Here is a 13,425-nt window from a genome sequence, read left to right as displayed (position 1 = left end):
CACTCAAAGCTTTATCTCTTTTTTTTTTTTCCTTTTATCTAGCAAATGGGCTTCATCTTAGCTCTTTGATGAAGATGGTGCCAGCTTAAGCTGAGAGTTTAACCAAGTTCACAGAACATCCAAATTCTGGTTTCTAGTCAGCACAGACAAACTGTTCTCTGCTTTGAAGAATTCTTATCAAGCCATCAGAGTAAAGAAACAGAGTTCAATCAATAGGATATGTCAGCTCCACTGAAACGTATGCTGGATGTTAATTCATCTTTTCTAAAGGCAGTTGGATCAAGTAGCGTATGGACAAAAGGAAGGATACATCGCTTTTGTTATCCCCTACATACACGTGCCAAAAATCAAATGTAAGATTTTAACCAGCTCTAAAGTCAAGTTCTAAGTATGTGATATTTAACAACCAACGCAAACTTGTCTTAGATAAACGTAAGAGTTCACAGGCTCACACTCAAATGAAAGAAGTCAGAAGAAAACAATTTTAATAATAATGAGAAAAGACAAACAGCAGCAGAAACCAGAACAGGTAACAACTAGAGACTTTACGCAGATACACAAAACTAGTTCCCATGCTGATAACAGCGTAATAACCTGAAATTTCCCCTGTAAAAGAAGATTTGCCTTAAAAATATACATTTCATACATGCATTTGTTTAAATCAGGGGAGGAGTTAAGCCTAAATTCACTGTTTATTCCTCTCCTCCCTCCTTAAGGATGACTACCAATTTACACGATAGCTTCAACTGAAATTCCTGGTGGAAAAAAAAATTAAGAGATTATAGACAAACATACCATCATTGTTGTCTTTGTGGCCCAATATTTTTCCATCAGATGGTAATCCTGGAGGGGCTCATTTTCAGATCCCCATATTTTCCTGCAGATCTTCTACCCCCCTGTGGCAATAATATTTTTAGAATTAAAACAGAATTTCAGCTTATACCACAGGAGGAATTCTGATGGAACATCAAATTCAAAAATGTGGGGACACTTCACAAGTCAAATGATATCTCAACTTCTCAAAAGCAGTTGTTTTGTTTCCTCTTCTTTGATCTTAAGGTTATGAGAAAGAAAAATCCCAAGCCTATACTTGTCTGTTTGATGATTAACCAAAAGCTAGGGGAAAAACACTATTGATGCAAGAAATTAAATTCACTGAACCAATTAAACCAGGGGTATATACTGGCAACATGATGTTGGTGTACTTCTCAGGTGGATAAAGTTTTACTGTACGTACAGCAGTATTTGATTAACAGCTGTCTATTGTACAACAAGTTCTGTAAAAAGCAAGTAACACTCGTTTTGCAAATTCATCATAAGTGAGGGAATACAGAAGAAAAGTAGCACCGGTGTAGGCTTAAAATCAGTATGAAGAGAGTTCAGAAAGTACTAACCAATTCTCACAATGAAGTTCCAGATAACTCTTGGCAGTTTTAAATAGCATTATCCTATCACTTACACACTCACCTAATGCCTTGTTTGATTAAAAGACTAGAAATTAACCATGTGTAAGATCAGCAGATCCTAACTATGGTACCTTCAGCACTGCACATATGGCAAACCCAAAGATTAGGTTATCCCATTAAGTAACACACATCCACAGTAGGGGTTCTGTGTCATTACAAATTAACAGAACTACAGAAACTTAATTTCAGAGTGGTTGCTTATTTAACGACAGCACCTTATGTTGTTAGGTTAGCTGCAAAAATTTTGGTGAATAAACACAGATTTGAAGAGCTAAATACTTTAAGGACAGACAAGTTCTCAGGATATGGAAGCCAAGGAAAACTGGATACTATAAACCAATCATTAAGAAGGATGTATTATTTATTACACAAACACTTGGACTGTTGCAGTAAACAAAATTTAAAGATGTTTTTTTAAAGATTTTGACTCCATCCCCAATAATCTAAAGGTATTACGCCTAAGAGTGATATCATACACATCAGAAAATAAATTTAAATACTATTTCTAAGGCTTACACTTCACCTATAAAACATTAAAAAGGCACTAACTACTTTCATTGAGAATGTCATATAAACACTTGGAAAGATCAAAAATCTTGTATTTCATTTTTCCTAGAAAACTTTTATCAAGAATTTTTTCCTGTTCCAAGCAATCAGGCACCTTTTCTGGAACAGTACAGAAAAAATATATCTCAAAACACTAAGTGGTTCTTGTTTCAAAAAGCTTGTCAGATTTTATTTTTATAGTTAATGGATTAATTTGATAGTTAACTGATTAATTATAATGAATTATACTTGACTCACGAATCAAGACAGTAGTGGGAGACAGGCTGGAAGAAGTATATTTTTTTGCCTTTCAGACTTGTCTCAAGTTAACTAAAAAAAATCATTAGTTATAGGCATGGCTATCTATAATGATTATATAGCCTATTTGAATCATGATTTCATGAACAGTAAGTTTTTAAAATTTTTTTTTTTTTTTTTTTTTTAAATACAAAACCACATAACAGGTCTTGATTCTGCCTTGGATCAGCACTGGTGGTCCTTGCAGTACACACAGTCTCAAATCCAGTCACAGAGCAGCAAGCCACAAACAAACCACTCAATGCACAGTACAAATCATCTCTTCAGTGTCTTAAGTAAATTCTACCACCTCAGTTACTCCATTACTTTTAGCACAAAGGACACTGATTCATATCTCCAAAGGCTAGAAACGTTGCATTGAACTAAAATTATAGAGGATTAGATTAACTGCAAAGTAGCTCGGGGCTCTTGGAATAAATATTTTGTGAAGTTATAAAGCATGTAAATCAGCAGTCATTAGAATTGCAAACAGCTTGTTGCAAAAAAAAAAAAAAAAAAAAAAAGAAAGCCACCTATGGCCAACAGTAGAGATACTGGCAACCATACATGTATTATGTTAAGTGGATAAATGTCATTTCAAATACAGTCAAGAATTCTTTATGATGCCCCACAAGACTGCCTCCATTGGAACAGTCTAATCCAAGCAGTTTTCATCAACAGTAGTTAAAAACTCCATCTGGAAACATTACACACTGTCATATATAATTGCATCATGAAAATTGCACTGGATCGATTTTGTACATACTGTACAAATAACAAGGAGAAGCTGGAGTATATGAAAGGATTATCTCTCTCCCCAAAGACCTCTTGGAATCACAAATTATAATACCTATTAATATGTTTTAAATCATTATATTTTAATTTCTCATCTACACTACTAAAAATTGGCTTTCCTGTGCACATTATCTTTCTTTATAATTGTATCAAGAATATTGAAGTTTTAAACATTTGAATGAACTGCAGTATTTTATTATGTTGTTACACTAAATTTTTATGGACATACTAAAGGTATTCTGAGATTTAAAAAATAAATAAATACAATCCATCTGCAGCCAAGACACACCCTGTAACAATCCCAGCCACAAACTCACCAAATTATTGTGTAAACTGATCCATAAAGTTTAAGACTGTACTTTCAAATATCAAGACTTGGAAGCAGTCACGTATTTCCCCAAACAACAGCTTAAAAGAAAGATCCCCACAAAAGAACTATGAATTTTTAACTGTAATTTCTACCAATTTACTGTAGCCAGAAAGTGATACTTAAAAACATATAGAGTTAATTTGCAGTAGCTCTTTATTCTAAGAGTGCTGTTCTCCTAGCCATCAATTTATCAAAATCTTACTCGCAAGAAGAGGGATACTTAATGTTTAAAAAGCAACATCTCTGAATGCAGAAGGTATCAAAGTACAAGCACTTAACAGTTGTCAAATACAAGTTTAATTTATAAAACTCAGCTTCTGGGGAAGAATAGCCTCACTTTTCACTTACCTTAACCTCAGAAATTTTACTACCATAGTCAAAAATATGTTTTTTAAAAAAATACACATTTCATACTTTTTCTTTACATTACTTTAACTCTTAAGTGGCATATTTAATTCAAAACACATTCCAGTAAACTGGAATTGCAAGTATTCTCACAAAACCCAAACCATTAGTTCATTCATATCTTATAAAGTTGATGCATGTAGTTTTTGATGCAGTGCCACGGGAGATTAACATCCACATTCAGAAAACATATGAGCAATTTCATCTACTAGTTAGGGAACAACTTGAACTTCAACCTACCAAGTCAGATGGGAATGCACCTATATTTATTGGGCTATGAAGTTAAGCAACTGAGAGGAGAGCCTGTCAGTTTTGTCTTGCCTATCATGAATTCAAACCTCCAACTCTAAATTAGGCAGCCCAAGGATACGAAAGTCAGCTCTCCATGCTCTGCTCAAGTGGTCTCTCCAGTCCAGTATCGAATGCCCAAGAGGACCTGTCCTCCCTTTGTGTGCAGCCACCCCTCCCAACACTCATCAGGTCCTTCGCTGAACCATGTCAGCATGGTAAATCAGCAAAGTTAACCCTGCAAAAATACTGAGCAGCTGAGGGCTTCTCTACTTGCAAAATCAGCATACTGAAATGGTTAAAAAGAAGTTCAACAAGTATAAGCACAAGAAAGCAGGAGGGACCATGGCAATTGCTGCACAGCAGCAGCCTGGCAATTAGATGTCATTAGGCTCCCATAGGAGCACAGCCTTTGTTTCTTCAGACTGTTTAAATAGACTTAGGTGTCCCACAGAAAGATCAAAGCTCATAAGCATGTGCTTTGGAAAAAAGGTGCACAAAAAGATAGACACATCCCTAAATAGGTCAGTCGATTTAACGCCAAAGCTCTATTGCCTTCCTCATTCATAACTTGTTACCTTCCCATATAGCTGAGTTGATTTCAATCTATTAGGCTTTTTGCCCATAAAAGGACAGCTCAACTCCATTCCCTCCAGCCATGCTCTTCTGCCACTAAATCAGCACTAAAATCACTCTCAGAGGAAAAAAAAAAAAAAAAAAAAAGCAGGATAGCAAGGACAGAGCAGAGAGCTCATGGGCAGGGGGAGAGAATTGGAAGATGTGGTAAACCGAACAGCACAGTCTATTGCCAGCTGCCCTGCAGTTACTTGGCTCAGACACATTGTAAAACTAAATTCTAACCAGGTTCCTGGCTCAGCTGATTTTTAAGAATTCCATGTTTAGTTGCCTTTCTAAACCCCTGCATAACAAGGTAACAAACACATAAATGAAGATTCCCCTACTCATGAGGGCACGCAGCGTTACAATTCATTACACTATACCTAGGGTGACATTTTTATCAGGACAAGCCCCAGTCCTGCTGCCACTGAAGCCAAGTAAAAGTAACTTCAGTAGCAACAGATCTGATACCAGGTCAGGATCTCTACTCTGCAGTTAAATACAAAGTCACACTCCTCATGAACTTCTAAAAGAATAAAATCTAATAGGAAAATAAAATAAGTCTACCTGTTTCCACAGTTTCAGTCTCAATTTCTTGTTCCTCTGCTACATCTTGCATCAGATAAGTCTCGTCATCATAAACCAGGACCTGAGCAGCGTAACCCTGTTCTAGTCTGGCACTAGGAACTGGCTCCACAATCACTGCAGGGAATTCAGAGACTGGCTCATTTTCCTATAGAAAGAAAAAAAAAAAAAAACTCTAAATACTGCACTGTTGAACTCTAGATCAGTACTTTCCTTTTATGCTCTTACATATTTTATGGAATAATAACAATGTTGAAGGGTTTTAGAAGAAAATTTCTTTTAAAGGGAAATATTAAAAAAAAAAAAAAAAAAAAGCTTATTGTCTACCAGAGGGACATTCCTGAATCTCACTCCTGACTCTAAGCACTTGAGATTTAAAGCATCAGACAACTTTAAGATACTGCAAAACAGCAAGCTTTTTAGTTAAGACACTCAGCTGTGGAAAGTATTTCTTCTCTCCCTTCTCCACGAAACATAATCAAGGCTTTGCCTGTAGACTGCAACATACCTATGGCTGACCTCTATCTTATGAACACTCATGTTTTGGATTAAATATATAAGCTATCACAAAAGAACTAGCTACTTCAAAGCCCATATGCCTATCTCTACTTGTTTAAGGATCAAAATGTCTGTTACAGCATACTTAATCTGTTCAAGTGTTGCAGGAGTGGAACTCTGCCAAACACAAAATTTACCACAACCTACAGGATAGTAGAATATATATATATTTTTTTTTTTAAACAACGCAAAATAGAAGCAAATACACTGAAAATGGTCCTTGTACTGTTTTGCTTGTCTCATCCTACCTCAAGACACATCTGAGATCTTTACTTTAAAGAGGTGCTTAGTACAGAATTTCTTTTTGTAAGCTCAGTCCACAGTTGTACCACAGACTTCAAAGCTTACTGCTTCCACTCCCCTGCGATAATATATCAAATAAGAGATCCTTGAAAAATGGTCTGCTCTATAATACTCCATACAACAATCTCTGGTCCATTTCACGCACGAGTTCACAGTAAATTTTTCTTTCAAACTGAGATAAAATTTATTAAGTGTGTTAGTAAATTGTTTGTTTGTTTTTCTTTTTTTTCTAACCTCCTCTTTTTTTATTCCATTGCTGTCGAACTCCAGGCCGGGACCTCCAGTGTCAATCACAGCTGATGTCATGGTGCATCCCCTGAAGAGGCTTTGAGAGCTGCTATCTGTCCCGAAGACTGTAATGCTGATAGGCTGAGGTTATCAAAGGCTTAAATTCACAATCCACTTCTGTTAAACAGCTAGGAACAGGTGGCTGAAACACAAAATAGTTTTAAGTTATTTGCACAGTTTACACTCAAAAGACTTTCAACATTTAGAAAAGTTATTGCCTGATGCATCTCTACATCAAGAGAGGACATCAGTGAACACAACACAGAAAGATGGTGCTGACCTAGGTAAAGTTAACACTGAGTATTGTCATACAACACAAGATTCAGATTTACTTTTAATAATACAGTAATAAATTTCATTCTTTTCAATTTGTTGAATTTCATACGTTAATTTGAAAAACAAATAATAGAGTTATATATTTTCAATCAGCCAAAATAATGATGATTTCTCACTGGGGTCGAACAGCAACAAACTCTGAGATGTACGTTTGAGTTAGTATGATTTTTATACAGCAGCTGTTTCTCTATTAAGTCAGGAAATATTTTTCAAATTACATTTTCTTTTACTCTATTCGTTCTGTAGTCATTTCATAAACCTGTAGTTTCATTAAATTTCATCAACTTTTCAAACATATTGCCCTTCTACAGCAATTCATATATAATATACATCCCACTAATACACACCTAATTTCTAACCTACGGTTTTACTTGAAATAAAAAGCATTGTAGTAGTTCCACTTCTTTCTTTTCTATAGAGGAAATTGTTATGATTTTAAAAAAAAGTTTCACAGCATAAGTGAAGTAAAGTGAAGTTTACTTTCACTTTAAGTGAAGTAAACTGTGGACTTTAGCTTATAAAGATACACAACCTCCATCTTTGTGAATTTCTTCAAAGTAGACTAACTGCAGAGCTTTGTTTCTAAACAACTGCTATTTATTTATTCTGTATAAATCTTATAGCTCATATCCTGTCTTTCCAAAAGACAAATAACCTGTGTTCATAAACCCTGGGCCGTGAAGAGCAGTTTACTATTTCAAGATGCAAACTAAGAGGCTTGGCTTCGTAGTCGTACAACAGAAAGCACATATTCCACGTGAGGCATAAGAAGCCAATCTGATATCAATTACCCTTGCAAGTAACTCCACAGAGATCAATGCATTGTAACAGAAGTCAGAAACCCACAATTCTTAATAAAATCCACCTTTTTAAAAAGCTAACACAGTCAAAGAGGTCTAGAAGGGGAAAAAAAAATGCATCTTCCAACACACACAATGATGAAGAAAGAACTTTATAATTAATAGACTAATGAGTAAACTCAATAACCCTGCTTCTCAACAGCAGGCAGCCAGCTTCAACTGACTTAATCTTGCCTACACAGTGAAATGCTAGCTCAGATTCACGCAGCAACAGGAAAAATCTTCATGGACACAATAGCTTAGGTATGCTAGCAAAAAATATTGTTACTGTTCTCCCCAGCTGGATGGCAACTAAGAAATAAAGTCAAGAAAATAATACTATGCAAAAGATGCTTGAAAAGCTTCATTTACCAAAAGTATTAAGAATCCTTCAGCATGCCACAAAAAGGGGTTTAGAAAGGCATTTCTGTTATCAAACCAACTCAGCACAACAAGTCAGTAGCCAAGAAGAACAAATTCTGATGGCAGCTTTCTAGGCAACTCATCTTCATGTCTTGGAAATCAAAACTGAATAAAAGGACACCACCTTAAGTCGTTGTTATTGCAGCAGCAGAGTAAGCACAAGACATATTCCAAAGGAAAGGAAAAAACATATGCCATTTAGAAAAAAGCAAGGTGCTTTTGCTTATGTAGGCACTCAACTTCAGAAAAAGTTTGATTCATGCCTAAAAATACTTCACTTGCATGAAAAATCAACGTAGTATTACTTTCTTTTTCATCAAAGAAAGACTAATAGTCAGAAAGTAATTCTAGCCTTACTAACGAAACAGCGGAAAATAAAGCAAAGACCTCCTCCCCCCCCCCCCCCACAGGATTCAAACTGAAAAGCCTCCAAAAAGCATCCTCGAAGCCATGTGCACCTGTCACCCTCCAGGATGCAGCATAAAAAGCCTGCTCCTTACCTGCCCACCAATTTCCACATTTCGAAAGCCTTTAAATTCAGAAATACACAGAGTGGAAAAACAGCTGTATATGAATACACCCAAATAACCAATCCAAAGGAAAAAGGAAAAAAACAAACAAACAAACAAACACTTTCCCTGGAAACAGACCTTTTTATTCTAGTTTTCCATTTAGATCCACATTAGAAACACTGCCAAGCACAATCATAACCCAATAGAGGAGTCCAAAGAATGGAAAATTTATTTTTAACTTATTTTAATCCGATCGATTTCAAACACTGGCATTATTCCTGCAACTCAGACTTATGTCCATGCAAGAACATAAGAGCGCTACAGGTAGCACTTTTGCACAGCTTAAGCACGACACAAAGCTAAATTGGTTCCCATGCAGTGCGTTGACACAAATAACCACCCGCACACTAGACCGTGCGCACTGTACATTCATATTGAATCTACTATAATCCCACACAGGTGGCCAAACAGCTGCCAGATCGCAGCAACAGAAAACACTTCATACGGTATACTAGATGAGATTATGTCCAAAAAAAAACAACCTACCCTGATATTTCTCTGTCTCCTAGGTTACAAGAAGTTTTGATGCCTTCTGCACTGATTTATCTCTACAGGAGTAACCAATTACCTGCAGAAGCAAAGTTAGAGGAGCGCAGGAGCACAGATGCTCCTACAGAATCCGCATTTTCCAGCAAAATTCCTAATGAACAAAAACCTTACAGAGAGAAATATACAGGGGGATGACTAGGATGCTCCATCTCTGCGTTCATTGAAGGGGTGGTATCATCAGATGGATGGCACAGAACCATCCACACAAGGAATATACAAAAGGCCCAGAGTGTTTAGAGATCGGGATTTGGACTTTACACTAAGACTCTTCCTATCCAGCAAACTTTTCACAAACCTGACAGGGTGGAAAAAGAGAAAAGCCCACCGAGCAGCAAGTGGGAAACCAACAGCTGCAGCACAGTGTGGTTTAGCAGCTCTAAGCTAGAACAAGGCACAGACTGGTAGGTGTGTGGACATCAGATTCCTGCAGATGCATCCCCTTCTGAAGGAAGCAGCCACACGTGGGCTCTCTCTGCCTTCACTACACAGCGTGTTCATGTGGAACCCTTTCCATGTCGCTCGTGACTTTCAGCAGAATACCAGATCTATTCCCCATCCTCTCTTCTCCCAAGCAAGAAACACCTCATTCAACCTCTGTAAAAGGAAAAGACTCCCTAACTACTTCCAAAACATCGCTTCCAAAATCCGTGTTTTCTAAGCTTAAGTGAGACAAAAAGGCCAAAAAACAAGACTGAGTTTTTAAGTAAGGGGTGATCAGCAAGCACAAAAGCTCAATCAAAGCATGACTATTGTCGAGTTACAGTACAACATACAGAAAGCTTAAAAAGCACTACACTTCCTTCACTTCTGGGTGGGTGCTCACACCAAAGCAAAACATGGAATTACATCAGAGGAAAAAAAAATAAATAATTAAATAGACTGAAATTTCCAAAATAGCTGACCAAATCATTTCACTACAGACCTGACATCCAGCTTCTTCTGTTCTTCCTAATCACTGGAAAATGCAGAGAAACTAGTTCTGAATCACTTGAAATACCCCTTATAACAGGGAAAACAGCTTTGCTGCACAATCCCCAACTATTTTTATGCATATCTTGCAGGAGAACAGAAACAAGCCTAGGTGCCCCAATCCCCTCCCCACTCCCCCCAACACCCCCCCAAATAAATAAATAAATAAATAAATCACAGTCTCAAAGCTACAGTCCTCACCTCAACAGCAAGAAGTTTCTGTTCATCACTACAACAGACACAAAGATACAGAACATTGGTCTTCACAGGCTGCACTTGTTATAAAGGCTACCACATTTCCAAACAGCTTATTGCCATGATTAAGACTATACTTAGAAGGTCTACATTATGTACCCAAGCATCTGCCTACAAGAAATCCAAACATTCCTCTTATGTTTTGGGTAACTACCAGACAAGGTTAAAGACACCGCACATCACAACTTAAACAAGTGTGTAGCAGTCACACAAAACACCAAATTTTAAGTCAGTCCCTCGGTGTGCAACCACGGTCAAGTTAACAGAGAAGCAAACAAGCAGCTTAACAGAACTAAAGAAGTAATGCAAAATGGTATGAAAGGGATGGCACCTCTCCTGTGCCAGACTCAACAAGAAGCTATTTAGGACTGGCTTCAAGACTAATTCTGTGTGTAATACTGCAAATAGTTGTAGTATAGTTTTATTTAAATTATACGCAAACAAACAAAAACATCTGTGCTTGAAAAAAAAAATGCATACGTTTGTACCCACACAAGAAAACAAGAAAAACATCCAGAAGACTGGGCAGTAGTGATCAGAGGCAGCTGCTCCCACAGCAGTCTGAAGAAACATAAGAGCGCCTGGAACAATGTCTCCCTTTTATTCAGCTGGCATCCAAAATCCTGAGGACGGATTTATGTAGATACCTACACAGATGCAACCGCAAGAGCAGGGCTGCAGCCAGCATTAGCATCACATACAGCTTTTCTCAAGAAAGCCTTTCCTTAGTTTGATCAAACCAGCTAAAGAAGTCAGCTTGAAAATGATATATGTTATATGCACAGAAACACACCGGCCAAGATCACTGCTGAATTCCCTTAACTGCAACAAGGCTCCACAAGGGCACAAAGGTGGTCTTTCATGGGCAGTACCTCACGCATACCAAGGACCTGTCACCATCACTCTGATACTACAAAGTAAAGAACACTGAAAAAAAAAAAAAAAAAGAAAAAGAAAAAGAAAAAAAAAGTTTGGCCAAATGAAAGTTCTTCTTAAGACATTTTCCCAGACGACTTCACAGCTCTGGCTGACTGATTTACACTGGCATCTGCAGGCGAAACTGTGAGTTAACTTCATTTTCTTGAAACACAGAACTAGTCTAAAAACTAAAAAGGACAAGTTAGCGCAACAGCTGATGGAGAAAAAAAAATCAAAGAGAATCACAGGGTCCACTCAAAAAGATGACACGGGGAAACCTTTGCAACTCCAGCTTCAGAAGAACAAAACAGACAGCCATGCAATTTATAGCACTTTAGCAATTACACCGAAAGTTACAGAAAGAGAAGTCAAAATAAGGAGTGGTCAAAGCATAGTTCAAGAAGTATGGCCACAAAAAGTGGCCACAACATACTTCAGAGCACCAGGAGCATCCACCCAACACGGCAGCAAGCCTATTGCTGAACGCACAGGAATTATCACGTCGGATCGAGTTAATGGTGCACCCGATCCAGCAAGGAACTCGAGGAACTGCTTCCACATATATTTAACCAGAAAATCTGTCCATCCTCAGTTTCTTCTGAAACCTCAATCAATAGCTAAAGCTGATGAGCCCCAAGAGCTTATAATGACTTACAAACTCTTACCGTTCTGCAGAAAGCTTTGTGACTTCAGCACGCTTCTCTTGGGCCCTCTCCCCACTGCTCTCTATTTAAAGATTCCCTGAAACCTTCTCTTCCCTCTCTCCCATGCCCACCCTTACTTCCTACCAGCACTTCTCCTTCCTTCATGTCACTTGCCGGTCCTTAACATCCATTTCCACTCCCCCACAGCCCAGAGCAGGGAACAATTATTCATCGCTTTACATAATAAAAGAGCAGGGGCAGATTAAAAAAAAAAAAAAAGGATGCAGGTTTAAAACAAACAAACAAAGGAAGCAGTGCACACCAAATCCGTGATTCACTTTCAAAGGATGTCCTAGAGAACAAAGGAGCAAGACCTCTACGTTAGCTTTACGGAGATAAAGCCCCTCGGTGGCTCAACCGGTGATGGAGCACAGCAGGCTGAAGTTTGGGGACTTTCTGAACCTGGTATCACTGAAACCCCAGAGAGGAACAGAGCATGGCACTGAGGCCATCATACAAAAAAAAAAAAAAAAAAAAAAAAAAAATCTCCCTGTTCCCAGCACCCTTCCTAAAGGGAGTGATGCTGCCAGAGAGGGAGTGAGGGGAGAGGGCAGCCCCTCGGAGCAGCCCCATCACAGGGGGATAGGAAGCCTTGCATTTAGCTTCCCTAAGACCACGGGAAGCAAAGTTTTGCTGTGAGAACTGGAGGCTCAGACCTCCCTGTCCCGCAGCCCCCAGCGGGACGGGCAGCTTTATTAAGCCCCCCTCAGAGCACCACACGGCGATGCCCGCGTACCCTGGGGTATTTCTGCGAGGCGGGGCGGAGCTGCCCCATCCCCGAGCTTCCCCCACAACCCCACTGCTTCAGCTGCACACACACACAGGGCGCCCCTCCGCCCCGTTAGGCCGCACACAGCCTGCTGTCAGGGCGCCGGACCAAGCGTCGCGATAGAGTCGAGTCGCGACAGGGGCGGCGCAGCGCTGACAGCTGCTCGCGGCAATTCAGCGCCTCGCAGGCAGCCGAGGGAGGCGTGAGGGCGGCGGGGGCACCCCCGGCTGCCTCTGTCCCCCCCCTCCCCGCCGCCGGTAAACAAGGCGCCGGGCAGGGCTCGGCTCGGCCAGGCCGCGCTGACAGCCGCCCCGCGCCCCCCCTCACCCTCAGGCGGAGCCGCCTGACAGCGCCCGCTCCGCTCTGCCCCGCTCCGCTCTTACCGTGCCCGCAGGCCGCCTCCCTCCGCGCCCCGGCCCGGTGGGCGCCGCCCGGGCAGAGCCGCCGGGAGCGGGGCGGAGCGGGGCGGGGCGGGGCGGCTGCGGCGGCCAAACCTGCCCGGCTCGGCTCGGCTCGGCCCGGCCCGGCTCGGCCCCCCCGCCGCCTCTGCACATGCTCGCGGGGAGCCGCGG

The 13,425-nt window shown here is 39.9% G+C and overlaps 1 protein-coding gene across 4 annotated transcripts in view; it reads right to left on the bottom strand.

The window, feature by feature from the left end:
- The window catches only part of ELF2 (E74 like ETS transcription factor 2), a 32,156-nt gene extending 18,731 nt beyond the window's left edge, over positions 1-13,425 (bottom strand). The window contains exons 1-4 of one of the 4 annotated variants that reach the window (XM_027456745.3): positions 13,237-13,425; positions 8,067-8,222; positions 6,466-6,661; positions 5,353-5,518 (exon numbers count right to left, since the gene is read on the bottom strand). In XM_027456745.3, coding sequence (XP_027312546.3) covers positions 5,353-5,518; positions 6,466-6,537 — 238 coding nt within the window. In that variant the 5' untranslated portion in view covers positions 6,538-6,661; positions 8,067-8,222; positions 13,237-13,425. Of the gene's footprint in view, positions 1-795; positions 897-5,352; positions 5,519-6,465; positions 6,662-8,066; positions 8,223-13,236 lie in introns of those variants that run through there. The other 3 variants (XM_027456744.3, XM_005027128.6, XM_027456748.3) reach the window with 3 other exon arrangements.

This window comes from Anas platyrhynchos, chromosome 4 (assembly GCF_047663525.1).
Source record: "Anas platyrhynchos isolate ZD024472 breed Pekin duck chromosome 4, IASCAAS_PekinDuck_T2T, whole genome shotgun sequence".
Taxonomy (NCBI): domain Eukaryota; kingdom Metazoa; phylum Chordata; class Aves; order Anseriformes; family Anatidae; genus Anas; species Anas platyrhynchos.
The sequence above is the reverse complement of the archived record's forward strand: the minus strand, read 5'-3'. Positions and strand labels throughout refer to the sequence as shown.